A 27,091-nucleotide genomic window follows, 5' to 3' on the forward strand; every position below is an offset into this window, starting at 1 on the left:
GAGCTCAGAACCAGAAGTCAGTTTAAGCACTGCTGGGTATGGCTGCCAAAAAATACTTCTGAGAAACTGAAGACATGACAAACAGAAAAGTTAATCTGTCATTTTCTCTTCAGGAGAAAATGCCCCACCTTTCTGCAGAAGGGCTGTTGACAAAGGGGTTTTCCAGTAATCTTTTATAAGACATGAATTTCAATGTTATTTCTTATCTTAAGCATGTTTTTGCCCTGTATCTGTTCTGTACAATAAAAATATTTGGAGTACCAACACTGACTCTTGTGAAAAGTACAACAAAAACTACACAGTGTTAATAAACTTGCCAAACTCACATCTAAAATATTTTTTTCATTAAAAAAATTTTTTTTTGCTTTTTTGGGGATCACACTGGTGATGTGCAGGGGTTACTCCTGGCTTTGCACTCAGGAATTACTCCTGGCGGTGCTCTGGGGACTATATGGGATGCTGGAAATCAAACCCAGGTTGACCACATGCAGGGCAAATACCCTGCCCTCTGTGCTATTGTTCCAGCCCCTCAAAAATACTTCAATAAGCATTACAATCTACTTTCCCCAATCTCTCTTCTTAACCCCATTTTTACCACCAACTGGCAATATAAAATCAAGGACTGACTATATTTACATCAAGGTTCACTGGTCTAATTTTCCAGGTATTTGTTTTCTTTAAAAGACTTCATGTGCAGCACTGAAATCCAAAAGAAAGAAACAAGGTTTAAAATGTATTATCCATGGATGGGAAGACTAGCTCTAATAAGCTTTCTTTAAAAAAAAAAAGAGAGAGAAAAAAAAGGCAAAGAATCTACAGCAGACCCAGCTGAATAAAAGGCAAAGGCAAAATGGAATCTGAGGCACTGAGCAGAGTCTCTTGTGCCTATGCTGTTATTTGTGGCATTCATTACTTAGGCCAAAACATGACATTTCTGGAGGCCTCTCAACTTGGAGGAATTTGTGCAACTGCTTACCCCGCAGAATGCAGTCAACGACACACACTAACGGCGTTTGCTGAAACACCATCACTGTCTCTGTGTAGGCTCCTCCACACAGTAGTTATTGTGCGCCCAGAAGATGATGCTGGGAAGTGCACAATGCAATCCATACATTACAGTCATTGAGCTAGGAATTTTGCTTTAGCTCTCCACTACACTATGCAAATATGAAAGGCCAAGGAAAGAAAGGTATGCAGAGCAAATACAACAACTGCTATATTGTTATGTGTGAGGGTGGGGTGTGCAGGAAATTGAAACCATACAGTTGGGGAAAAGAGTGTCTCAAATGGTCATAGGCCATCAATGGCCAGATTCTTTCCTTCCCAATCTTGGTGAGCTTAAATCCAACCGTGTCCCAAGGTTCATTTAAATCCCAGCAAGGAAGGAAAAACCTATCCAACGATTGTGTGTGTGCATTAGAAACAATTTCAGAATTATGAGTAGCTTTTTACTATTCTTTCCGTTAAAAATATTTTTTCTGAATGTTAAAAATTATGCTTGAAAAAGCTTTTCCAGCTTGTCGAAATGTGTGTATTAGACATAAAGCACAAATGTGTACATTTAGATGTAATGCGTATAAACATAGTTTTTTGATGTGACTGAAAAATAATTCTCAAAATTGTTACCAGGAAACACTTTTAAATGTGTACTGAGCTACTGATGACAAAAAGCAGACACTGAGAACTGGCTTAAGTAGGTATGTAGGTATCTTTTAAATTATAAAAATTTTCTTAATGTGCCTTTGAAACTAGACTTCAGGAAGAAAGGGGGGGGAACCCTCCTCACTAACTCATTACAATACTTCTCTGCTCTCTATGCCAAAAAAATCAGGGGATTATGACAGAATCATGAGGAAATTTTGCAGATATGAATGCCATGAAATAAAGACTTAGGTGCTGAACTAAAGGATTGCTGTTTATAAGGGAAAAGAAAAGCATCATGCAGATCCCACTGCTATATTTTTAAGTCATTGGAGTGCATAACTTGTCTTTCCTAAAATAACATTCATGCTTTAACTGCTCAACAGCAGCCCCTGCCTTTCTTATATGCCAAAGCTAGACCCTATTTCCTTATTTCCTGAGCATAACGCAGACAAGCCCCTCAACATTTAAATGCATTGTTCAGATGGATTCTTTTTTTTCTACCCAGAACTGTTTCAGTTCTACTTTAGAACTGCTTCAGAGTAACTGGGTACAAAGTTTATTTGATAAGCAACCAGGCAACTTTAGATCACAAACAAAATCAAAAAATAAGTGTCATCCTTATGCCATGTGTTATGCCATGTGGAAAATAATAAAAGAAAAAGATAGAGAACTCCAATTTAAGTCTATCAACTAGGCTGTTCCTTTTTTTTTTTTTTTGGTAAAAGGACATAATTACTAATTTTAAGAGATAACTCAACAAAACCCCTAGAGCAAAGAAAACTCGAAGCTTGCTAAGCAAATCGCATTTGCTGATAAAATGTGAATGTCCACAAACTTTACATATGGAATAATCCTTGCCTTTGACTTTACAAAATGATAATAATAAAAACACTCCTTTCAGTTTTAATGTGTCCAGTGCTTAGCTATATCCAAAACAAACACAAAAACATGGCTCCTTAATGCCTGTTAATAAAATATTAATGGAATAGTATCACTGCACAAGAAAAGCAACTGTGGAACACTCAGTGAAAAGCTCTGCACTGAGGGATCACTCCTTGCAGGACTTGGGGGACGATATGAGGTGCTGGGAATCGAACCCAAGTCAGCCACATGCACGGAAAGCACCCTACCCTGCTGAGCTCTCACCACCTCCTCCCCTGTACTTTTAAATAAGCTTAACCAAAGATTTTGCTTATAAGATCAGCATAAGTATCCAAGGTCAGTAAACACATTTCTCCTCCCAGAATATGACTATCCGCCCTCACATTCCAATTGGTCAGAGCTGTCACTCTGTCTAAACAACCACCAAATTGAGGGCTCACTTTCACATCCCTTGTAAATGTCTAGATGTTACACTGATTTCTGGACTTCTCACCTAAATTTCTCTTTTAAAAAAAGGTGGTTCATAAAGCCTGGCAAAAAAAATATTTATCTGTCAATCTTTAACGACAACCATATTTAAGCCTACTCTGAGAAATAATTCATCGGGGGGCGGGAGGGGCGGGGAACACAACACACCTGCTTGACTGTCAATCTTAACAGGCCCAGTGGAACTAGTCTTTCACTGACTAGGAGAATTTATTTTTTAACAACTGAAAAAAATTAAAGGTGGTAATGTTACTGGGCTGGGCTTTACTGTTTTATTAAATAAACAATTCTTTAAAGTTTAATATTCTTCTTTAAGGTGCTGGTAAGTTTCCTAGCAACAATTTTTCACATTATACGACCTAGATTTCTGCAATTTAAAATCAATACCAAGCAACTTCTGGGGCAACTGACAAGAAAAGGCCATTAGGAACAATCTCAATTTTTTAAAACGATGACGTGAAGCAATGGCATTTCCATTCAACGTGACTTTTTTTTTTCCCAGTTCAAGTTTTTCATGCTCTCTTTGAGACTAACAAACTAAAGTGAAAGAAATGGGGATCTCTGGTCACCAGGGAGAGGAAGGCTAGGTTAGTCTTCGGATTTTGCTGGACTCAAACACACATGCACATAAATTAATCCAACCACAAAGGAGAAAAACTAAAGCAACGAGAAACAGAAGAATTCCAAAGCAAGCAAGTTAGTCTTCAGGTTTACATCCTCAAACAAATGCCTTACCAAGAAGTGTGTGCGTAAAACCCAGTGAGACCCCAAATCCAACCTAACAGAAGTTGAAAGTATATTTCATGGCATTTTTTCCTTGACATGGAAGGACTAAAGTACTGTAACCTTTTTAAACGCATCAAATTTATGAACAGCTTTACTATTTTTTTTTCTTTTTGGGTCACACCCGGCATACACAGGGGTTACTCCTGGCTCTGCACTCAGGAATTACCCATGCTCAGGGGACCATGTGGGATGCTGGGAGTCGAACCCGGGTCGGTCGCGTGCAAGGCAAACGCCCTACCTGCTGTGCTATCACTCCAGCCCCCGGCTTTACTATTTAAGCTTTTTATGGGGCATGATGGGGGCTGGGATGTGGCGGGGAGGGCGGGGAGAGGGAGGCAGGGACCATACCCAGTGACGCTCAGGGATCACTCCTGGCACGTTCAGTGACCATATATGGTGCTGGGGATCAAATCAAGGTCGGCTGCATGCAAGGCAAATGCCTTACTGGCTTTGGCTCCTATTTAACCATTTAAAAAAAAATTGCTGGGATGGTTGTTTCTGTTTCACTACTTTCTCTTTAATGCAGACTCAGCACTTGTTCATTTTAATGTTATCTAAACCATAAACAATTACCCTTTTGTATTCCTAGTCTTATTTCCATATGTCCATTTTATCTCAAAGCAAAATTTATAAGAAACTTTCATGAACACACAAGATACATTTAAATACTATTTGAGACCAAATTTATAAAAATACTGAGCAAATTAACTTTGCAACTTTTCAGTTTTCTTAAAGATTATAGGTCATTACTAAGAAAAAGTCAGGAAAATAATTTTTAAGAGATTAAAACAACAAGTTCTTTTTGTCCAATATTTTTTCTATTGATAATCACTTTGCATAGCAAGACTTGGCATGATTCTTTGAAAACTATACTCATTTAAAATACAGAAATGGCCAAAATCCATGAGATATTCAATAAAGGTTAGTATCAAACATCTAATCAAATGAGTCACATAAAAAATTTAAGTATCTGGGCCAGGAATATAGCTCAACACTAAAACACTTGGCTTATATGTGTGAGAAACTATGCTCTCTGCATCACGATAGATAATCATTCAAATTTATATCATAAATCACAAGTAGAAAACTTCTTTTCATAAGCTGTCTAGGATAAATTGATTTTTGATTCATACAGGCTTTGTGTAATATGAAAAAAAGAGCTTACTGGAACATTCCTATTCAATTCACTTTAGGTTTCTGCTGACAAAAACATGAGATCAATGAATCTAACAAAATTCTTTCTGTGAATGCACAAAATCAGATCTGACCTTACAACAGGCATAAAATGGCAAAGAACACACACTGTGATGAGATGCACTTCGGTTAATAAAAAGATTAAGTGCTCTGGCCCTCATGAGGTGCCCCTGTGGAATCAAGTTTTTATGAGTTAGAAGTAGTATTCCTAATCAAAAAATGTTCTAGAGCTTATGTGGCACTCTTTTACAGAACATAAATATAAAAATAGAAATGTGATAAAACATTTATCAAGCAATACAGTTTGACTCATGCAGTGACCATACATGAAAATTCTTCTTTCTAACAGCTTTTTACAGACCTTATTTTAGCATGTTACATACTTATTCCCTTTATGATCTAACTATTACCATATTATGTTTCAGTGCTACAAATGCGAAGCTAATCTGTGTGTGTGTGTGTGTGTGTGTGTGTGTGTGTGTGTGTGTGTGTGTGAAAAGACAATCACTCAGTGAGAGGGAGGACAGGCAGAGCACAAATCATCAAGACCTACACACACCTTTAGGGGTCTCTTGGGGTGCGGGAAGAGGGCGGTGAATAATTGGTAACATATACCAAAAAATGAGAAATAAAAACTTTATCAATAACATCTTTAGCTAATGAGAAGGAAAACAATACCTAGAGTAGTAAAGGAAAGAGTAAACAAGTAAAACAAAAGCAAACGTGGTTTTCGGAAAAGTGGGTTTCACGGGTATTTTAAGAATGAGATAAATAAGGTAACTTCGTTCAATAAATTATGATATGGAATTAAAGTGGGAGGGGGTTTCCGGGGATCATCTGTGGTTCCAGGGATCCAGCAGGGATGGGAAGCATGCAAGACAAGAATTTAACCTCTTCTACTGTCTCTCAGGACCCCCAAATAAAAATATTTTAATACTTATATTTTTTAGAAAATAAGAAAAATGTACAGATTTTTAAAGTGTAATTATTATTCATAAAATTCTATCTCATCATTTCACATAATTCTCTTCCAGAAAGAAAGATAATTTGAATATCTGTCTACTACCACTCTCAGATTAGAGTAAAAAAGATTTAATTAGTGGCAATTACCAATGAGTTAGCTTGCCTGGCATCATGTGTGAGAAAAGGCCAGGAAGAGAGAGATGCTTCCTTCAAAATTATGTCAAGTGGGGCTGGAGCGATAGCACAGCGGTTAGGGCGTTTGCCTTGCACGCGGCCGACTCGGGTTCGATTCCCAGCATCCCATATGGTCCCCTGAGCACCACCAGGGTTAATTCCTGAGTGCAGAGCCAGGAGTGATCCCTGTGCATCGCTGGGTGTGACCCAAAAAGAAAAAATAAAACATAAAAAAACCCACAAAATTATGTCAAGAGGGCTACTCATAAAGTTATTTTCAAATCTTAAATTTAATGCTTTCAAAATATGTGTGAGAGGGGCCGGAGCGATAGCACAGTGGGTAGGGCATTTGCCTTGCACGCGGCCGACCCGGGTTCGATCCCCGGCATCCCATATGGTCCCCCAAGCACTGCCAGGAGCAGTTCCTGAGTGCAAAGCCAGGAGTAACCCCTGAGCATCGCTGGGTGTGACCCAAAAAGAAAAAAAAAAAATATGTGTGAGAAACGGTGCTCTCTGCACCATGATAAGCCATTGATGCAAAGGCAATTCCCAGATTTTGAAACCCAAGGTGGGTGAGACAGAAGGAAATGTTTGATAGAAGATCTTGACAGCTGCAAAATAAAATTTCTATCAAATTTGTTTTAGAAACAGAGGAACAAGGGAAAAGGATTATATTTTGTGGACCACAACCTACACCCACACCCAACCAACCATCTGACTCATGGCATCTCCAAATAAAGGAAAGAACTTTTGAGTGCTTCTGGGAGGACATACTTTCCTCTACACTCCTAAAAAGCCAAGACTACACCTTAATCACTTTGGCAATGCTCTGATTCAGAGCCTTTTTGAGAAATTTAATGAATCTTTTGCATTGATTTTAGTCCCTTGAAGTTTTAAAAGGAGCCAGTCTGAATTTAAAAAGCAGGGCAGTGGTAGATAGGAATAATAATGGGAAAGGAGGAAGGGAGCTATATATATATATCAATATATAGAAGCCCAAGTCTTTCTATTCTATATGGAAATGATGAAGAGAGTAATTAGGGACATAAATGTGATCACTCAGACCAGAAGCATTAAAAGAACATGCACACAAGAAACCAGGGGAATAAATTAACAATCACTTTTCCATGTGTAGTGCTAAAGGCAGTCTTGCATGGACGCCCTATGAAGGAAAAAACACAAGTTCTATTTTTCAAGGAATTAACAATACAGATGAAGAAATAAGCATGAAAACAACAGCACAAGATTTTAGCAGTTCTTCAACATTTTTGCACAATGAAGTGCAAAATTAATCTTCAAATTAATGGTGCAAACAAATTCAAAGGAAGAAAACTTTCTGAAAGCTGGATGTGTTGGAAATGAACAGGAAGGGAGGCAGCAGGGAGATGGACAGAGCCAGCAGGAAGAGACGCACCACCAAAGTGGCCCCAGTAATCCCGAGTACCTACAAACTGTGCAGCAAATCACAACCTCAATCCTAGAACCGAACTGCTGGCCCAACAGGCCAAGTGTCAAGAAGTATGGCCCCTGTATCCCCGGGAGACCCTCAAATACATGCGTTATGTAAATGTATATACATTTACACATAGAGAAGAATCATGTGGATAGGAAAATTAAAATACAGCGATGATCTATCAGAAGCGGGAAGGGCAAACCACTTAGGATGTCTGATTAGAAGGCAAGTCTTGATGGCAGAAAAGACTCAGAAAATCCACTAGTAACTGAGAAATGAAAAGATAGTCTGAGGTCATACAGAACAGAGTGCAAAGGATCCAACTGGAAAAAAAGCCTTGATGAAGAGGGTATTCTTTGCTCCTGTGATCTTTTAATTATTTGACCACTTAAGAGGAATTTCCCTCCTTAGTAAAATAAGAAACTAAACTCAGAATTATTGCCTTAAATCCTCTGTAAGCTAAAGAGATAAATGGACAGACACAGAGACATGGTCCCAAATTCATTAGAATTCTGAAAATGCATATAACATGGGGCAATTAAGATTTTCTCAGTTCCTAAATGATATTAAAACCTGATACTATCGTAAAGCATGTTCTAAGTTCCAGATCCCCTACAATGATTCAGATAGCTGAAATTATTTAACTAGTATGGTATTTGCTTTGAGTCAAACAGACTCCATCTTGTCTACGATGGGATATTAAGATTTCTGGGTGAAAATTAAACAGTGAGACTCTACGAAACACCTCAAAGAGCTCTTTTGCTGACAGCAGACTCTGTCTGAAAACATTTTACCCACCAACGGGGAGAGACAACTAGGTTTGGGAACCAATCCAAAAGTGCAACCACAACTGACCTAGCCTCTGACCACTTCCTTGTCTGACCCTTTAAAACTCCCCAATATGCCCTAACCCAGGTGGAACACACAATGAAATTATTCCTTATTCATTCAAGGACTTGAGTCAAGATTCCTACAGTCCAATAAACATCTTTCCTGATTATATTACAGCCTCATTATTTCTCAGTCGGCATTAGCAATCTGAGTAAAGGTCAGAACTAGAGGTCCGAAAGCATCCCCTAAGGATAAAAGTTGAAGTTTGTAATCAATAAAATCAGGACTCTCAGAAAATAATTTTAAAAGTGGGTTCCTGAAACCAGTACTCTACACAAGACACATTCTCTTTTTGATAAATACTTTTATCCTGTACCGTGATAAAGAGAGGCTACATTCTGATTGCTTTATTCATGGCACTCAGAAAAAAATGGTACAGGCATTCCTGTGTGGGCAGAAACAATGACCTCAATTCTAAGACAAAATCAACACGTGGGAACAACTTTCAGATGCCAGGAGAAAATGTGAGCAACTCTAATTCAGACGGCACATTCACTCATGCTTCCAAAGGCTTGCAGGAACTTTCACATTTATTTTCAGACTTAAAAAAAAAAAATAATATACTTATCAGCTACAGTAAAATCAGCTCAATTCTAGAAAAAGAGGAAGCACATATTTTCATTCTTACTTTGCAGTGTGAGAAGAAAAAAAAATAAGAGGAAGTCACTTACCCATAACATCCAAAGAATCAAAAGAAAAATAAACATACATCTCCTGACTTTATATCCATGGCTTCAACTAAGCCTTATTGTAGCTTCCTGTCAGGAAAGCGTCCCACTGTTTTAACACACCAGAATATGACTACTTTATTGCAATACCACAAACAGCGAAAGTATGTAGAATATAGAATACAACCTGAAATTTTTTACAATTCTGGTATCAAAGGAACATGGCTCAATAAGATAAATATATATATATAAGGATAAAAATGATAGCTTTCTCATTTAACATGCTAATTATTTTTCATAGCAAAAGGAACCACTAAAAACTGAAATTGCAACCTATATTGGGAGAAAATATTTGCAAATCATATGCCTTATACTATGGTTTTTAAAACCATATGCTAGTTTTAAAAATAGGTAAGATATTGGAGGCTGGAGTCATAGCACAACAGGTAGGGCATTTGCCTTGCACGCGGCTGACCTGGGTTCGATTCCCAGCATTCCATTTGGTCCCCTGAGCACCACCAGGGGTAATTCCTGAGTGCAGAGCCAGGAGTAACCCCTGTGAACTGCCAGGTGTGACCCCAAAAAAAGCAAAAAAAATAGGTAAGATATTTATACAAATCAACAGTAATAGATTAAAAAGTGGTCAGATGATTTTTTCCAAAGATATAGGCAAATAGGTACACAAAAAGATAGATCAACCTTATTTATAATAGGCAAGTAATTGTGATAAATTGTGATCAATTTTTTTCTGTATCACACAAAGACTAGGAACAAATGAATACAGACAACTCCTTGGATCAAAATTAATGCATGGTGTGGCAATAAACCTACTATTCCAAAAGTAAAAAATAATTTTAATGAAAGTCATCCTATTTCCATGTTGGTTTTTAATAAATTAGAACCATTCCCTACAAATGCTATCTACCAACATTTATGTTCTGAAATACTGTATGAAGCATTTCTTATTCACTTTGTATCACTGTATACTCGCAAAAGAACAAGACTACAGTTTTTTAAAGTTAACCGTTTTGAAATTAATGCTGACTGGCTTTCCAGGTAGTCTTCATCTAATTCCTGAGGTTCATGAAAGAACAGGTCAGACCGCTCACAGGGAAGGAACAGGGCACTAAAGTCACAGCAGTTGTGCTGATGGGGACCTCTGGCGATCAAATGACTGCCAGCTAACCTACCTGTTCAATGAATCATCTGAGAAAGCAGAGGTGTAAGGATGCACACAAAAGAAAAGTGCACCGGAGTTCTTTCTTGATTTTTAAAAAAATTCCATTAATATGGTAACATTATTTACTTTAAATCATTTTAAATGTTTTTTGTTGCACATAAGGTATTGATAGGTAACAGAAACTGCCCAACTTTTCCAATGGAACTAATCATACTGGAATCTATAAAGATTACTATAAATCTAGAAAGACTACTGACTTGCATTTTAACCAATTCAGTGAACAAAATGATCATTTTACAGTAATCTTTACATTACAGAAGTCGCAGTAATTTATCTATTATGTCCTAAACATCTAAATAGCACTCTACTATCTCCTGTCTGTCAAGGATTACAAATTCTGGCTCCTTTCTCCCTAGCATTTTTTTTCCAAATTGGATCAGTATTAATCTTTTCATCCTGTCATCTGAGGCCCTCCTGAAGTTCATCTAGAACTTCATTTACCACTAGACTCTCCCAAAAAAAGTACATATGAGAAAGGCATTTTAACTCCTCACATAACCAGATTCCCATACTGATCATGCTTTAGAGACTTCCTTTTAATGTTGCTCTAGATATCCTGAGTAAAAACTGGCTGCTTCTCTTTAGGGGACATGTCATAATCTAAAGGTCAACATGAAAATTAGACACATATGAAAGTAACCATAGACAGCTGAAAAGACATGGTAGAAATACAATCATTAACGACAGTAAGCAGATGAAGACAAAGACTTTTCCCCCAAACCCAATTAAGTAAAAGTATTTCCCAAACTACACTGGTTTTTCTTGAGTGATGGCAAGTTCAGTAATAGCTACAGTTTCCCGCAATGGACTTCCTCAAACAGTCCTCAGACACCAGTTTCCGATATCCAGCTACAGATCTACAGACACGACACGCAGGCTCAGCATTAACACCCAGTGGCTACAATCCGTGCTTATGAGAGGGCTCAAACCTCACATTGGCTGGCTGCCACTGGGTCCTGCTCTTCAAGAGGAAATGACAGGTCTGATCGGTATCAGACCCATTCTAACAATACAAAGAAAGCAGAGAATCAAAGTGGGAGAAAACGGAGGCAGTGTGGTGTGTGTGGTGTGTTTGTGTGTGTGTGTGTGTGTGTGTGTGTGTGTGTGTGTGTGTGTGTGCGCGAGTGCATGGGGAAGAGATTAAGCAAAAAAGGGAATACATCTTATGTTTTAACATCACATTATTGTTACTATTGTTATGTTATCATGCTGATGAATTAGACTATTTATAGATTAAAAAGTGACTGCCTGGAACTCCAGTAAAGAGTCAATGATAAAATCTGTTATAGGATTACATCACTAAAATCTCATATTCTTTTTGGGAAAAAAAAAAGATTAACACTTGAATGCTAAAGCTTATTTCACATGTTTCTATTTTCTTCAAAAGATAACTCATCCTGATATATTAACTTATTTATTAACAGAAAATACAATTTTTTTTCTGTAAATTAGTCATAAAATAAAGATTCCCCTATAGGTTTTCAATCAAGTGTTGGTGAGTAGAAGAATTTTTGACTCTTCTTATTTGTTGTTGCTTGGTGGGTTGATTCTGGCCCACACCGGGCAGTGCTCAAGGGCTTACTCTGGGCTATATTCCCAGGGATCACTCCTGGCAGTGCTTGGGGGACCCTTTTGCAGTGTTGAGAACCCTACCTGGGGGAACATCATGCAAGGCAAATACCTTCTGTACAATCTCTCCAATCCTTGAACTTTAACTTCCAGTATTTTGCTTCCAGCAATACAGTCACTTGGTTCTCCAGGATTAAGTAAATCATAAAAGGGAGACTTGTCATATACATATATGTGCTTTATTTCACACCATCCCCAAATAAGCTAAGACTTTTAAATTGAATGCCAAACAAGATGAAAAAAAGAATAAGAGAAAAAATCACTAAATAAGACTTTAATAGTCTAGTGTCTATATAGTCCCTTAAAATCATATAAAAAGATATCAGCAGAGAAAAAATAAAAGTGATTTAATAAAAATTAAGACCCAAAATTACAAAGACAGAATATACTCATGCATCAGCAATCACAGGAAATAACAAACTAAAAGTCATTTTAAAGAAATTAAAAATATATCCTCCACACTGTCACAGCAATAAAAAGCAAATGGAAGAAAACAGTACAGATAAGTCCTCTAAATTGAAGCCATCAACAATAATATTAGTAAGAAGATGGATTTTAAGGCACTATCTGGTGACTTACAGAAATACAAAAAAAAAAAAATCAGAGATATTAACACACCTCCCTTAATAGTTCATAAGACTAAGCAGTTAAAATTTAATACAAACTTCACCCACATAACTTGTGAGTATGATCAATAGACCAGATCTGTAAACCTGTGTCAATCATGAAAAGATAACATACTTTTTCAAAGTCAGTAAGAACAACTACAAATACTGACTTTATATTAGTCTATAAGTGTTAATACAACAAATCTTATTTAAATCACATTTTAATCATAATGTAGTAAAACAAATGTACAAAATAGATGACTTGCTTTTATACCATTTCAAAGCAGAGGACTTAAAAGCTATAGTGTGGTTCTACCATGTTTGTTTGTTTGTTTTTTTCTCCCTGCTAATGGTAAGACCAGACTGACGCAGGGCGAGAATTCCAATCTTGGTCCAAAAACCAAAAAAAGACAAGGAGCAGAGGCATGGCAATCTACCAAGGGTATGTACTATAAGCAAAGTAAATAAACCATTGTTAATAATGAGAATACAAGGTTGATAGTGCAGCATAAACTAGTCAAAGTTGATGTGAGTAAATTAATGCAAAATTGAAATACTTTAGGCTTAAAATACTTCAGAGTGCCTTGTACATGCCTGGTTCAATCCCCAGAAATTCATATGCCCCCCCCACCCTCAGTAATCACCCCCACAGGAGTAATTCCTGTGTGCAGAGCCAGGAGGAACCCCAAACAAAAATCAAACAAACATGAAAGATACAAAAAAAGCAAGAGAGGAGAGTTTTATAAATGAAAATTTAGTAACTCCTTTAATGCTTTCTTTCTTAGGAAAAAAAGTAAAATGTGGCAAAATGATAACATGTTGAAAATTCTTATAATAAAGTAATTTCTCTACTTTTAAGTTACAAAAATTATGAATTAAAACAATAAAAAATGGGTTAAACTAAAAAGCACATAGATCTACCCTAAGGTTTGCTGATATAAAAACTTGAGAGATGAATTAGATAACTCTCTGATCTGCAAATGACATCAGTTTCTAGCCTTAATTTGGCAAACGGCTGGGCACATGACTCAAGGTCACATAACAAGGTATCACCAGGTTGGGTTCAAAGTATAAACTCCATACAAAGTATAAATTATAAACTCCGTACTTCCAGGACAGGTCAGGAATATAAGAGATATGTGGTCAAACAGAGTGATCAAGGAAGTTCACACCATCACTTGTTCCTTACTGTTCTCTACCAAGACTTATCTGTCTGCCTTTCTCCCTCCTTCCCTCTCCTTTGATTTTCTCTCCCTCTCTCCCTCTCTCCGTCTCTCTCCCTCCCTCTCCATCTCTGTTTTCAAGGATTTTTAATCCATTTTTTTCCTTTTCTTAAAACTGAAATATCAGAATAATAACTGAATGTATAACATAGTCCTAGGAAAATACAAAGATAGAGGCATGGATCATGAATCATTTATTCTAGTTCAATGGTCAATTTCATGGTCACTAGAATCAAAATGTTGTAGTCAGAATACCTGCCACTATCACTGTGAAATTTTGGGCATGTTACTTAATCTCTTGAAGTATTAAGATTCTCTCTAAAACACTGGAGATAGCCAAAATAAACCCTATCGCATATAGAAATCTTACAAGTATTCACAAGATAATCCAATCACAGGTCCTCATAGAGCTCTTCGGTAAATACTAGCTTTTAGTATATACCATGTAAATATTATCTATGAACACCAACCAAATACTTTCATATACAATTTTAGACATTAGATATTTTTTCATTACACTGACTTCCATAAGCATTTCATGAATCACAATTTTTTTAACTAAGGAACATTTAATGAGAAATTTTAAATCAATATGTGCCTCAAGATAAAAATACTTCAAGTCTAACTGCTAAATCTAAAGTGTCAGCCAGGCACTACTGTTTCCTCTCAAGTGAGTCATTCATAGCTAGAGGTAATATCCAAATTAATTAAAGCTCTACAGAAAGACACCAGCCACTACACATGACCAGTTCAGATCAACAGAATATAGGCCCCACTTCCCCTAAGGGCCAGGAAATATTACTCTTAATGAAAATAATGACTTTCTTCTATGTTTTCTGGGCATTTTTAAATAAAAATTGTCAGCAACTAGTTTACAGGACATTGGAAAGAAGCAATAATATATTTATGATGCCATTCCCATAAATAAAGACACAGCCATTGTAGTGGATTTTCCTTGATAAACCATAAAAAGGCTAAAGGGCTCCCCTCAGCTCCCTGACTCACCTCCAGGTCACAGCTGAACTCGGTGCCATCTAGGAGGGTCACTTTACACGGCACGGTCTTGGTCTTCTTGGCGACTTTCTGGGAGGTCTTCTCCACTTTTACCTCATTGGTCTGCACTTCCTTTGTCTCTCTCTTGGCTGCTTCCCCTTCGGATTTGTCTTCCTGTATCTCCTTTACCTTCTCTTCTCCTTTCTTTGGCACAGCTTCGGCAGGCTGTTGAGGGGAAACATTTAGGTCACACTAAAGTTATTAATGAGATAATACATTGAAGAAAAACTGTTTTTGACAAACTGAGTGCTGCTCTCAAAACCTAACAGGTTAAAAAAAAAACTAAGATGTTTGGCAAAAAGGACATTTCCCTACATCTTTTCTCCCTCCATCTACTAAATGGAATTTTCTTATTTTTACCAGTTTGGCAATTTCAGGCTGGCAGATGTTTTATTAAAAAAAAACTGAACCTGGCAACCACGGTTACCATGGCAACCATGACTTAACTATCATTTCAAATTATGAATTTTCCAATTATACTTTCATATACCAACCTAAGCTTCACTAAGCAACCAAAATGAGCATACAACTCCCACAAACTCTGGTTGTTAACCACTCACTGAACTACAGTCAAACAGGTAACAACCTGTATACCATTTAAAGGACTGGAGCAATAGCAGAGCGAGTAGGTCATTTGCCTTGCATGCAGCCAACCCTGGTTCGATTGCTCCTTCCTTCTCAGAGAGCCCGGCAAGCTACTGAGATTATCCTGCCAGCATGGCAGAGCCTGCTAACCATGGCGTATTCAATATTCCAAACACATAACAACAAGTCTCACAATGGAGACATTACTGGTGCCCACTGGAGCAAATTGATAAAAACAGTTCGATGGGATGACGGTGCTACAGTGCTACCATTTAAAAGGAGTGGCAGGATTTTGAAGGTATCTGTTAAATCTCTAAACACATCATCTTTTTTTACAGTTTCCATATCTGGGAGTTTTTTTCTTTTTTATTTTGAACTTTTTTATTTTTTAAGGTAACAAGAGAAGCTGTGCGAGACCAATCTAAGACCTAACCCCATCTTCCAAATACATCAAGTCAAAGCAGTATCTTACTATACACAATCTCGAAATGATTCAAAATAAATCCTCTTGGTCATAGGGTCATGCTATCAAGCGTTCGCTTCCAGAAAGACCCTTCCCAGACATACCTGTGTCTCAGGACTGCTCACTGCAGGTTTTTCTTCCTCAACCTTTGTTTCCTGCTGTTTCCTTGAAGCTATTTCTTCAGCATCACCCTTCGCCTGCCTTTCTTCCTCAGAAAGAGACTCCTCCTTATCCAGAATCTGTTCTTCCACGACAGCTTGGCTGGGCTCTCTTTTGTCTCCTCCGTCTTTGGCCACTACTAAGTTGTAGGACTTCTGCTTCTTAAGCCATGGAGGGATGAATCGGGAAATGCCCCTGCTCTCAGATGGATCCTTCTCTCTCTTCTGGCGGCGGCGTGGACTGCTTTGGCTCTCAGCTGTAGGAGATGGTTCGGTTGACTGATTCTGGTTTTCTGTTACTTCATTAGGTTTCTCCTTGGCGGCATCTGCACCCACCTGATCGGGTTCTTTCTTCACTTCAGACGCAGAGCCTACCTCTGTAGTCATGATCGGAGCTTAAGCTGTAAATAAAACAAAAGCACAAAAGGCTATTGTACAAACTCCCACGTTGTGGGTAGAGGCAAAGAACAAGGTAAGAAGGGATGAGATGAGGAAGGTCAAAGTAATGAGAGGGAGAAAAAGACAGAGAGGAAAAAAAGGTTCATGGTTCACAGGCCCAAGAGAAAAATGAAATTGCTTCTCTTTCACTGCCCGGAATTCTTTATCAGACCCACAGAACCAAAGCTGGCATCACAATAGAACTAACTGACTAGAATTCTGAGTACCTGATATCACTCTAGGAGGTTTTATTTGTCTTACTTGATTTTAACTAGCTATAATCTAATCTTATATGGAAAATCATTGTCTCTGTACCAGGTATCCCTTATTGTGTGTAAGAAAATATTATAGATTGTTAGAAAGTACAATTTCATAAACAAAAAAACTCAACTGTACAAAAAAAATTAGGCATTTTAATTTTAAGTGTTGGATAATTTATAGCAAGAAAATTAAACCTGGAATTTTAAAAAGTTATCTTTTTTTCCCCCAATTTAAATTCTATAATGTGCTATCTCTAGTCCAATACAAAAGCCCATCTTCTGGAAAAGGTAGTCATACTATATTCAGAACTGAAATACTCCATTTTTTGAAATATTCTATTTCAAAATGTTTTCCTTTTTTTTTTCAACTTTTTAATTGAATCACTTGTGAGATAGACCCTTACAAAACTATTCATGATTGGACTTCTGTCATACAGTAGTCCAACACCCATCCCTCCACCAGTGTACATTTCCCAGTGTCCTCAGGTTCCCTCCCATCACCCCCCAACCCCTGCTTGCCTCTAAGGCAAGTGCTTTTCTTTTCTTTTCTTTTTTCTTTTCTTTCTCCCTTCGCTCTCCTCCCTCTCCCTCCTCTCTCTCTCCCCCCTCACTCTCACTCTCTCTCTCTCCCTCTCCCCCCTCTCTTCCCTCTCCTCCCTCTCTCTCCCCCCCCTCACTCTCACTCTCTCTCTCTCTCTCCCTCTCACCCTCTCTTCCCTCTCCTCCCTCTCTCTCTCTTTCTCTCTCTCTCTCCCCTCCCCCCTTTTTGGGCATTGTGGTTTGCAATATTGATATTCAAAGGTTATCAAGAATATCCCTTACCCACTTTTAACCCTCACATCTTGTCCAGCGTAATTATTTCCGGCCATTATTGTCACAGCGGTCTCTTCTCTATCTTACCAACCCTCAGCTCCCCACACAATTGTGGCTAGTTCCAACCACTGACCAGTCCCCTTAACCCCTGTTTTTCCTGGCCATGGATACTATTCTCCTACTATATATATCAAATGGTTTTGAGTGTTAGTATATGAAAAATAACTACTGTGACTCAATATAATTGCTTATCCTTTCAATGAACCAAAAACAAAGTTTATAGTAATTCCAAAATAACTAGCTGTCTTTTACAAGCAATAAGGTACCTTGAAAGTGTAGCAGCCTAATGGGAAAGAAGACAGGAGGCCACATAATGGCAAGTGCAGATCACACATTCTCTCTCTTGCCAGTGGTAAAATGTACTCAAAAGCCTGATATCCTGCCCTATAGAGATTTCCCAGCTATATTCAAAAGTAGTAAAAACTTGAGCCCTTCAAAGAATAAAACACACATTTGTTTTAAAGCCTTAAGATATAATTCACACACCATAATACCACCCTTTTAAATCACAGCAGTTTGGAGTCATTCACAGGCTATCCAACACTCACCACTATCTAATTCTAGAACATATTCACCATCCCAAAAGGAAACCCTTTATTCATTAGGTCACTTTTCAGTATCCCTTCAATATCCCACTCTACCACTAAGAGTCTTCTATTTCAATATATAGATTTGCCTACATTGAACATTACAAATAACTTAAATTCTGTAATGTATGGCACCTTCACTTAGCATAAGTATTCAAATTTCACCCATTTGTATCATGGATCAATATTACACTTGTTTCTTAAAATTTTATCCAACAGTTTTTGTGAACCATATTTGATAGCTATCAAAATATAAACAAATCTTATATAAAGACAAAAATATTTAATGGGCAAGGACTTTAAGTAGATATTTTTCTAAATGACACCACATTCATCTTTTTATTTTCTTTTTGGGTTACAACCAGTGATGCTCAGGGGTTCTTCCTGGCTCTGCACTCAGGAATAACTCCTGGAAGTGCTTGGGGGACCATATGGGATTCTGGGAATTGAACCCGGGTTGGCCGCATGCAAGGCAAACGCCCTACACACCGTGCTATCACTCCAGCCCCCCAGAGTCTCTTGCCCCCCTCCAGAGACCACCTCCATAGTCTCTTGCCCAAATGCCTGGCTGTCTTCCCCGAGGCCCACAGCTATGCTCAAGGCCTCTCTCCACACTTTAGGACAAGCCTCACGCGTGAAGGTACTGGCTGAGGAACCCAGGTGTGTGGGATCCGGGGCTGAGACCTCCAAGCCTGCTGAGATAGGGACTGGGCCTCTTCTGCCCAGATTTCCCACTTAACAGTAGCTAAGCGGTCACACCCAGAGACTTAAAAGCAAGCTCCCGGAAGCGCTGTTTCTCAGCTTCGTGATATCTTATAGCCTACTTCTCCCTCTGGGAGAAACTGGCAAGCAACGGGAGTTTCCTGTCCACCTGGGAGAGCCTCGCAAACTCCTCATGGTGTATTCAAAGGCCAAAACCAGTAACAAGCTGGGTCTCATTCCCCTGACCCTGAAGGAGCCTCCAATGCGGTATCGTTGGGAAGGACGAGTAGAGAGGCTTCTAAAATCTCAGGGATAGGACAAATGGAGACATTACTGAGACCGCTTGAGAAATTCTACAATCACGGGATGATGATGATGATGATTTTTCTAAAGAAGATAGTATATTCCTAATAAATATTCCAAAGGATGCTCAAGACCAGTGTTTCTCAACAGGGAACCATATGGCCCCATGTGCACCCCCAGGATATTCCTAGAAGACCAGATGGTAGAACAGGAGGGCAGCAGGACGGAAACAATGACAGAAGGGGATCACACTCAGAGAAAACATTGAACAACACTGTTCTAGATCATTAGTTATGAGAGAAATGGAAATCAAAACTATGATGTGGGGGCCAGGGAGATAGCTCAAAGGGCAGGAGCAGTCTTTGGCACTGAATAGCCCCACCAAGGTCACCAGTTGTCACTGAAAATGGCCCCCAGTCCCCAGGATATTTCTTGGGGTCCCCCCAAATTATTATGTGTCACTTTACACCCATTAATGTGTCTATAAATAAAAAGAAATAGCAACTAATATTGGTAAGAGTGCAGAAAAATTTAAGCTAACAACAAAATGGTGTAGACATTTGACAGTTCCTCAAAAGGTTTAAAAAGTGACCATCACATAAATACATACTAAGAAAATATGGAACATTTGTTCACATCAAAACAAATGAATGCTCAAAACATCATTTGTAATGTAAAAATAATGCTCATCCAACTGATGAATGAATAAACAAAATGTTATGTCTACATAATATGATACTGTTAAGCCACAAAAAGGGATATAGTACTATGAATATGGACCCAGACAAATCTTAGAAACATGCTAAGAAAACAGACACAAAGGCCACATCCCCCCCAAAACATACAGAATAGGGCCAGAGAAACAGTGCAGGAAGAAAGACTCTTGTATGTGGCCAAGCCGAATTCTTTCCTCAACATCACATACAGTGCCCTTAGGAACACTAGGGTCATGCCTGAGCATTGTGTAAAAGAATATCTCTTTTATTCACCACAATGTCCCTAGCCTCCAGAGTGGCACCTAAGAAGTAGCAAAAAACATTTACTGAGTTTATTGTCAAGTCATCTAGGCTAACAGTATGTAATATTTTCTAATGTTATCTCATTAAAAAGAAAACAAAGGTATAGAAATACCAAGATACATGTCTAAGATCACGAAACTAGATGGAAAAAATTAATATATCAAATATATCAACTATCATTTCCCAAACTAGCAGTATTCATTCTACTAAGCTTCAATTACATACGCCTACAATCCAATACTGGTATAGTTTCATAAGAAAAACTTCCCATTATCATCAACCTGAAAGAAAAAAAAAAGTATTTTGTGAAGAGCCAGTCCATTAGACAAGCATTTGGTTTGGACACAATTACCATGTTGGCATGCTCTGACAAAAGTGTTCATTACTGTAACAGCTCTGTGAGAAAAAAAAAAAAAAAGGCAAGCCTCATTTAAAACTCAACCAAGCAGAAAACCATCATCGACAGATCAGCACTGGTTAGGTAAGGATCTATGTTATGAAAAAAGCAGTCTTGATGGTTTTGATAAAGAGAAAAAAGGAAGTAAATTCTAAGGCTTTATCTCTATCACTATCTAAATTACCTACTATATAAAGTTATGCTACCGAAAACAGTCCTTAATCAGAGCACCAAGCAAGCGAAGTCAAGCCAACAGATGCACACCATACAAAGAATTTCAATCAAGAAGCTCATGCTAATTATTAGTTCCAGATGTTTCCTGAAAACTTAAAGAAAACCAAGGTTACTTCTAAGAGGGCTGGCAGTTAATAAAACCCCCAGGTGTCTGTGCTATCAATGGAGTGACTCCAGTCCTCTGCTGAGATCACAAACGATGAGAGGACTTTGATTTTTATCAAACTGAGTTCAATTTGCTACTGAGGAATTCAAGATTTACAAACTGGGAGCATTTTCATTTCAAAATGGAAGGGAGGGCACGAAAAGCAGCTTTATTTTGAGCTTAAAACTGTGGAATAGTTGTGCAAAAAATGCGGGATTTGCAAATTGTGCAACAAATAGCTGCAAAACACATCAGCGATTAGTGCACAATTTTAATTTGGTCATTTGCTAGGTCTGACAAAATTTGTTTCCATTCTACTGCCATGACTGGACACAGGTTATGCAGAGCAACATGATAAGACTTGCGATCGCTTGCTTATGTTTATTGCCCTCCAATCACCTAGAGCTCAAGAAAAGGTCTTTTATTTTAATGGGAGGTCTTTAAGTAGTCCACAATCTTCCCTTAAGGCCAAAAATGCAAGAAAGGCAAAACAGCAACCAAACCAGAGAAATAAGTAAAGTTATGAAATTCTACTCAAGTATAAGGGTGATGACTCTCAAATACATGCATTTAAAAGGAAAAGAGGAGAAAAAAAAGAAGGGGAAGAAACAGGAGAAAATACCTAAAGAGAAGGAATTTTATAAATTTTATATAAAAAAAAACTTAATTGATTCTTCTTTGTAGTTTTTCTTAAGTATCAGGAAGTCTAAAAATCTGAGACTATTTCATATATGCCCCAAGACAATATTATCATTATTTATGTGGTGAGAAAAAATGAGTTATTCCTGAAAAAGTCCAATGCTGCCTACCCTCCCCATAATACATAGGAAGCACACTATGTCAGTCGGTCATTTATTTAAAGGGATTAAAAGATCTTAGAGAACTATTTCAATAAAGATACACGCTAGCATCTGGTTTAAATTAAAGCCGCACATACAAAAGATAGGAACCGTAGGCCTCTTCCAGTTCTAGTCTAGGCATGATCAGGTTACACTCAGAGCATGGACTTCCTCCACCCTTTCTCCTTTTTAACAGAATCCAAATTTTGTTCAACTTTCCTCCCTCTTCCACAGACCTGCCAGCAGAGGCTGCCTCCCGGCTGGGTAAGTTCCACTGGTCTAGTGCAATCATGTGAGACCCTCTCTCCACTTGCCAGGAAGTCTGTTGGTGGGTTCAGGACAAGATTCCGTTCTTGAAACAGAACAAGGAGGAGAAGGTTTCTTTCCTAGCTCTGAACACGTGACTCCTAGAATCCCAGTGCAACTGCAAATAATCAGCAAAGGGAGAAAGCCTGAAAACAATGACACAGAAGACTGTGCTGAGGGCCTGCCCTACCCCTGGGCATGTCACCCACAGCCAAGTCCAGTTCCAGGGGTCCTATTATGAAGGTGATATAATATACCCCCCTAGGGTTCAAACGGTTAAGCAAAGGGTTCAATTATTTGCAACAAACATCAGCCTCAGCATATTCTAAGGCAAACTTTAGAAAATAAATCTAAATAAACTGGAGCATGCAGAACTATGTCAGGGAACTGCTATTCCCCACTGGACTTAGTGGCCTCAGACCAAAACATCTGGGTCGTCAAATTTTCCTCCACCTCCCACCCTTTCTTTCAATATCTTAAAAACCAAATCTCTTGAGTTAATGATAGTGAGGCGAATCATTTCCTTTGCTGTGTTGTTTCTGGGCCACGCCTGGCTGTGCTTAGGACTTACTCCTGGCTCTACACAAGAATTACTTCTGGTGGGGCTCTACGGAACAGGGACCACATAGGTTGTTGGGGATCAAACCTGGGTCAGCCTCATCTAAAACAAGCTCTTTACCCAATGTATTGTTGCTCCAGCTCCAAAATCATTTATTTTTATCCTAACAATGCTATGTAAGAATCTAAGAAAAAAATTCTTGGTCCATCAAGTGAAAGAGCTCCATTTTTTTTCCTAGACTGGGCAAAGAGAGCATATGAAAGTAAGCATAAGTTTCAAATATACCCAATCACACCCAATATTGTTTATTAAAAGAAAGTGAGGTGGCTCCCATTCAAAATTAGGTGAAGAAAGCCATTTATATTGAGCGATGTCTTCTTCAACGAAGAAGAAGGATCATCCAAGAAATCACAGATCCTGAACTGAGAGCTGAAAAACCAGTTGTGCATTAAGTCATTACCGATCCCAACACTGGACATTTTCCTCAGAAGACAAATGCATATAAACCTTGTTGTTTGGATTTTCCAACCACAAACACGCACTACTTAAAGTGCTAAACACAGCCACTCCTGCTGGCTCTTCTTCAATCAATTAGGCACACTGAACTTTGTAGTCAGAAATAGTGATGAGCTACATTGGCTTGAATTCCTTTCTTTCAAAGGAGGTCACACATTTTGTAATGGTCAAAGCCGGAGCTACATAATCTGGGCAATGCTAACTAACCTTGGATAAATAGCATAACAGTTTGGAGCTCATGTCTGGAAACCAAACAGACTGGGATTGGAATTCAAGCGCAGTCTCTTACAAACAACATTAACCATGGACAGGTGATTTGGTCTTGCTGCGTTTTAGTTTTTTGATCAACAAAACACATATGAGGTGCTCACTGGGTGATCTGTGGACTGAATTAAAATACCTGACACATAAAAATTGATAACCAATGGTGGGCCACCATCATTAAATAAGGGTCCCACGTGAAAAGGAACTATATTTGATTATTTACTTAAGTTATTAATAGTCACAGTCATAATAGAAAAAATAGGAAGGCTAATACTCATTTGTTGTTGAACTACTTAAATATCATTATTCTAGAGACATTATAACAAATAATTCCTTTAATTCCCCAATCTGTTGCAGTAGAACTAAAATTAAACAGAGGTTAAAGATGGAGAGTTAAAAGAACATAAATAACTTGTCCACGACTATATAACCAATAAACGTAAAAGTCAGGATTCAATCCAGGCCTTATATATACATCACCAACAATCCTAAAGACCTACACTCTTGTATAAACGTTACCTACTACCTGAAAGCTCAATATTTGTTAGAAAATTAGAAGTCAATTGACTTTTGCTACAGTTTGAGGCTTCAGTCATTAGTACCTTCTGAGTCTAATACTTGTACCAGCCATCATAATGTAAGCCACAGTGTCTTAGTTACTTCTTTCAAATCAAATGTTTATTGAGCACTTTTCTAGCATACATACTTGTTAATAATATAAATGAAATTCTGATCTCAGAAATAGCAATATTAGAACACACAATAAGACAACTTATGACTAACTTGGATATTTGGTAACTTAAATCCATCAAATACTTGATAAATTAAGCAACAATCCAAGAGAAGGCAAAGGTGGCTAAAGAATCAAGGGTTCAAAAGAAAAAAAAATACAGGAGACCCAAACATGAAAATGTTTATATTCTTCAACTTACAAGAAATGCAAATTGGGCATTCGAAATGAAAAAAATCCAAAGTTTAAATACATAATCTCAGAACCAGGGAACAGAGATATCCCCATATAATTACGGTAGATGAGACAACAGAAGACATTTTGCCAACAGTAATCAAAACTCCAAATGTGTGTATACACTCTAAAATAGTAGTCCTACATGACTATCACTGTATCACTGCCATCCCATTGCTCATCGATTGATTTGCTCAAGCGGGCACCAGTAACATCTCCATTGTGAGACTTGTTGTTACTGTTTTGGGCATATCAAATACGCCACAGGTAGTTTGCCAGGCTCTGCCATGTGGGCAGGATACTCTCAGTAGCTTGCCGGGCTCTCCAAGAGGGAAGGAGGAATTGAACCCGGGTTGGCCGCATGCAAGGCAAATGCCCTACCCGTTGTGTTATCGCTCCAGCCCTACATGACTACATGATGCAAATTATCCTGAACATGTGAACGTTATTCACTATAACACTGTCTTAACAGCAAAAGATCAATGTCCATCAGAAGGGAGCATTATATCATAGTCATACAATAAACACTTTCATCAATAATGAAAAAAATAAAAATGTTCATCCCAGCTACAGAAACATCAGGAAATACACTGCTAAGAACAAAAACCAATATTTAGATAGTATATCTCTGATATGCTATCATATGAAATAAAAGCAAAGTGCATAAATGGGAGGTGTAAATGTGAGGCAATACAAAGACATATTTGCCCACATAAGCAATAAAAAGGGGAAACAAAGACAAGTAACAAAAATGATTGTGGGGAATGGTGATTATTAACATGGGCAGGAGAGGTACAGGGATGCAAATACAGGAGATAAAGTAGCCACTAGGCATAAACTTGCACAAATGGAAGCACTCGCTTTCTTCGGCAAACAAGGTTCATTCATTAAAGTATCTTATGCCTGGTGTTAACCCAGCTTGGTTGATCTGCTACCCTGGAGATATCCCAAGTGCCACAAAGTGAATATGTGACTGTGCTACCTTGTCCTGCCCCATCACTCTGGCTAACAGATGAAAGGCATGGGTGCTGAAGTCTGTTCCAGTTCAACAATAGTACTGGGAAAACAAATGAAACTGCTTTCCTGACATGAAATTTCAGGTGGTTTCTACCTCCTCAAACTGATTTTCTGCTAGCCTGCATCCCTTCTCTCCCTACAGACTACCCTCAATCAGAAAAACAAAAAAACAAAAAAAAAAAACAGTTTAAACGGTAAACTCTAGAGCGAGCAGACCATCTTTAAGGAATGTATCAATTTAAAAAGAAAAATAGTTGTTGAGAAACCCTTGCTAGTGTTTTCACCCTCTCCCCCTCAGTATGAAGTTCAAATAGAAATGTCTTTTGCTAACAATTATACTAGTGCATGTTCAGTGGGCAACAAAAGATTATTCCTAACTTTCTTTTACAGTGTTGAGACGAGAGCACTTGGAAATAGATCTCTCTAGAAGATGTGGGTTATTTTTAAAAGGAGAGTAAAATTAATAGGACGATTAATATCCTACGCCATTCGTATATAAACATGCCCAATCTCTGCTGGCAGCTTCCTCCTCATTTACAGGGGAAACCAGGAACAACACTGGCCTGACAAGCACAAAGATGTCACGTTTCCTGTCCACACCTCTTCCCTGCCCCACATCTGTTCCTATACTCACATAAAGAGGATGAAACATTTGTGCGGATGCATAACTGCATGTTCCTAGTGCAGTGTGATACATCCGGAGCATTCTCAATAAATACATTTTGTAATGTTCCTAGCAATTCGGGAACATTTATTTGGACCACCATTGTATAATGCTCTGTAGAAAAGAAAAATATACTGTGCACTTTCTTCCAGTTACATCATAACCAGGCTCAGCACAGAGCAGAGCCAACACCAACAATCTCCCTGGTCAGACACCAGGTAGCACGCTTTTCCTAAGCTCATCCCACAACTGCCTTGCACACTGGATCCTTAGTGCAATCACAAAATTCATCTGGCATCAACGGGTTGTCTCTGGCCAGTCCCAAACTATCTCCGTGTAAATCAAATGCTAAATTCTTTAGCTAAGAACTGTGGTTCAGACAGCTTTTCCCAAATAAGCTAAAAACAAATCCACCAAGGTTAACTGGATGGGATAAATGCACAGGCTGCAGACGCTGCATTTTAACAGCCATAAGATAAAAGCTTGTCAAAGTCAATCAACTTCCCAAGCTATGACAAGGCCATCAAGCTGCAGCCTACGAAGAGTGACCTCACACTTCCAAATCCTCTTTTCCTTGAGCTACAGTTAACGGACATAAATACCTAAATCTTGTCCAAAAGTATAATTCACTTTATATACTTTGGTCATCAGTTCTTCTGCCAATTTAAATAGCTACAGACATAGCAATGCACAGCTACACCATTGAACAGCGTATATACTTAAAATTGACTATAATTGAATTATTTTTCTGGCTTAAGTAAGCAGATCCAAATGCAGATTCCAGACCTCTGATTGGGTAGCAGGTGGTACCACAGAATGTTAGCAATATAGGCCCTCTCTTTCTTTTCTCAGGAAGGGGGAAAAAAACCTACAACAAAAGTATAGGCATTCCATTTGGATGCTT

General features: G+C 38.3%; 1 protein-coding gene across 24 annotated transcripts in view; it reads right to left on the reverse strand.

Annotated features, from left to right (window-relative positions):
- EPB41L2 (erythrocyte membrane protein band 4.1 like 2) overlaps positions 1-27,091 on the reverse strand; it is a 220,350-nt gene that overhangs the window by 90,183 nt on the left and 103,076 nt on the right. For all 24 annotated transcript variants that reach the window (XR_008629711.1, XR_008629713.1, XR_008629712.1 and 21 more), the window contains 2 exons: positions 16,047-16,501; positions 14,847-15,059 (listed from right to left, as the gene is read on the reverse strand). Coding sequence is in view for 18 of the 24 variants with exons in the window: in XM_055134237.1 (XP_054990212.1) it covers positions 14,847-15,059; positions 16,047-16,487 (654 nt within the window). In the remaining 6 variants the exon portion in view is untranslated. The remainder of the gene's footprint in view (positions 1-14,846; positions 15,060-16,046; positions 16,502-27,091) is intronic.

The sequence above is a fragment of the Sorex araneus genome, chromosome 4 (assembly GCF_027595985.1).
Source record: "Sorex araneus isolate mSorAra2 chromosome 4, mSorAra2.pri, whole genome shotgun sequence".
Classification (NCBI taxonomy): domain Eukaryota; kingdom Metazoa; phylum Chordata; class Mammalia; order Eulipotyphla; family Soricidae; genus Sorex; species Sorex araneus.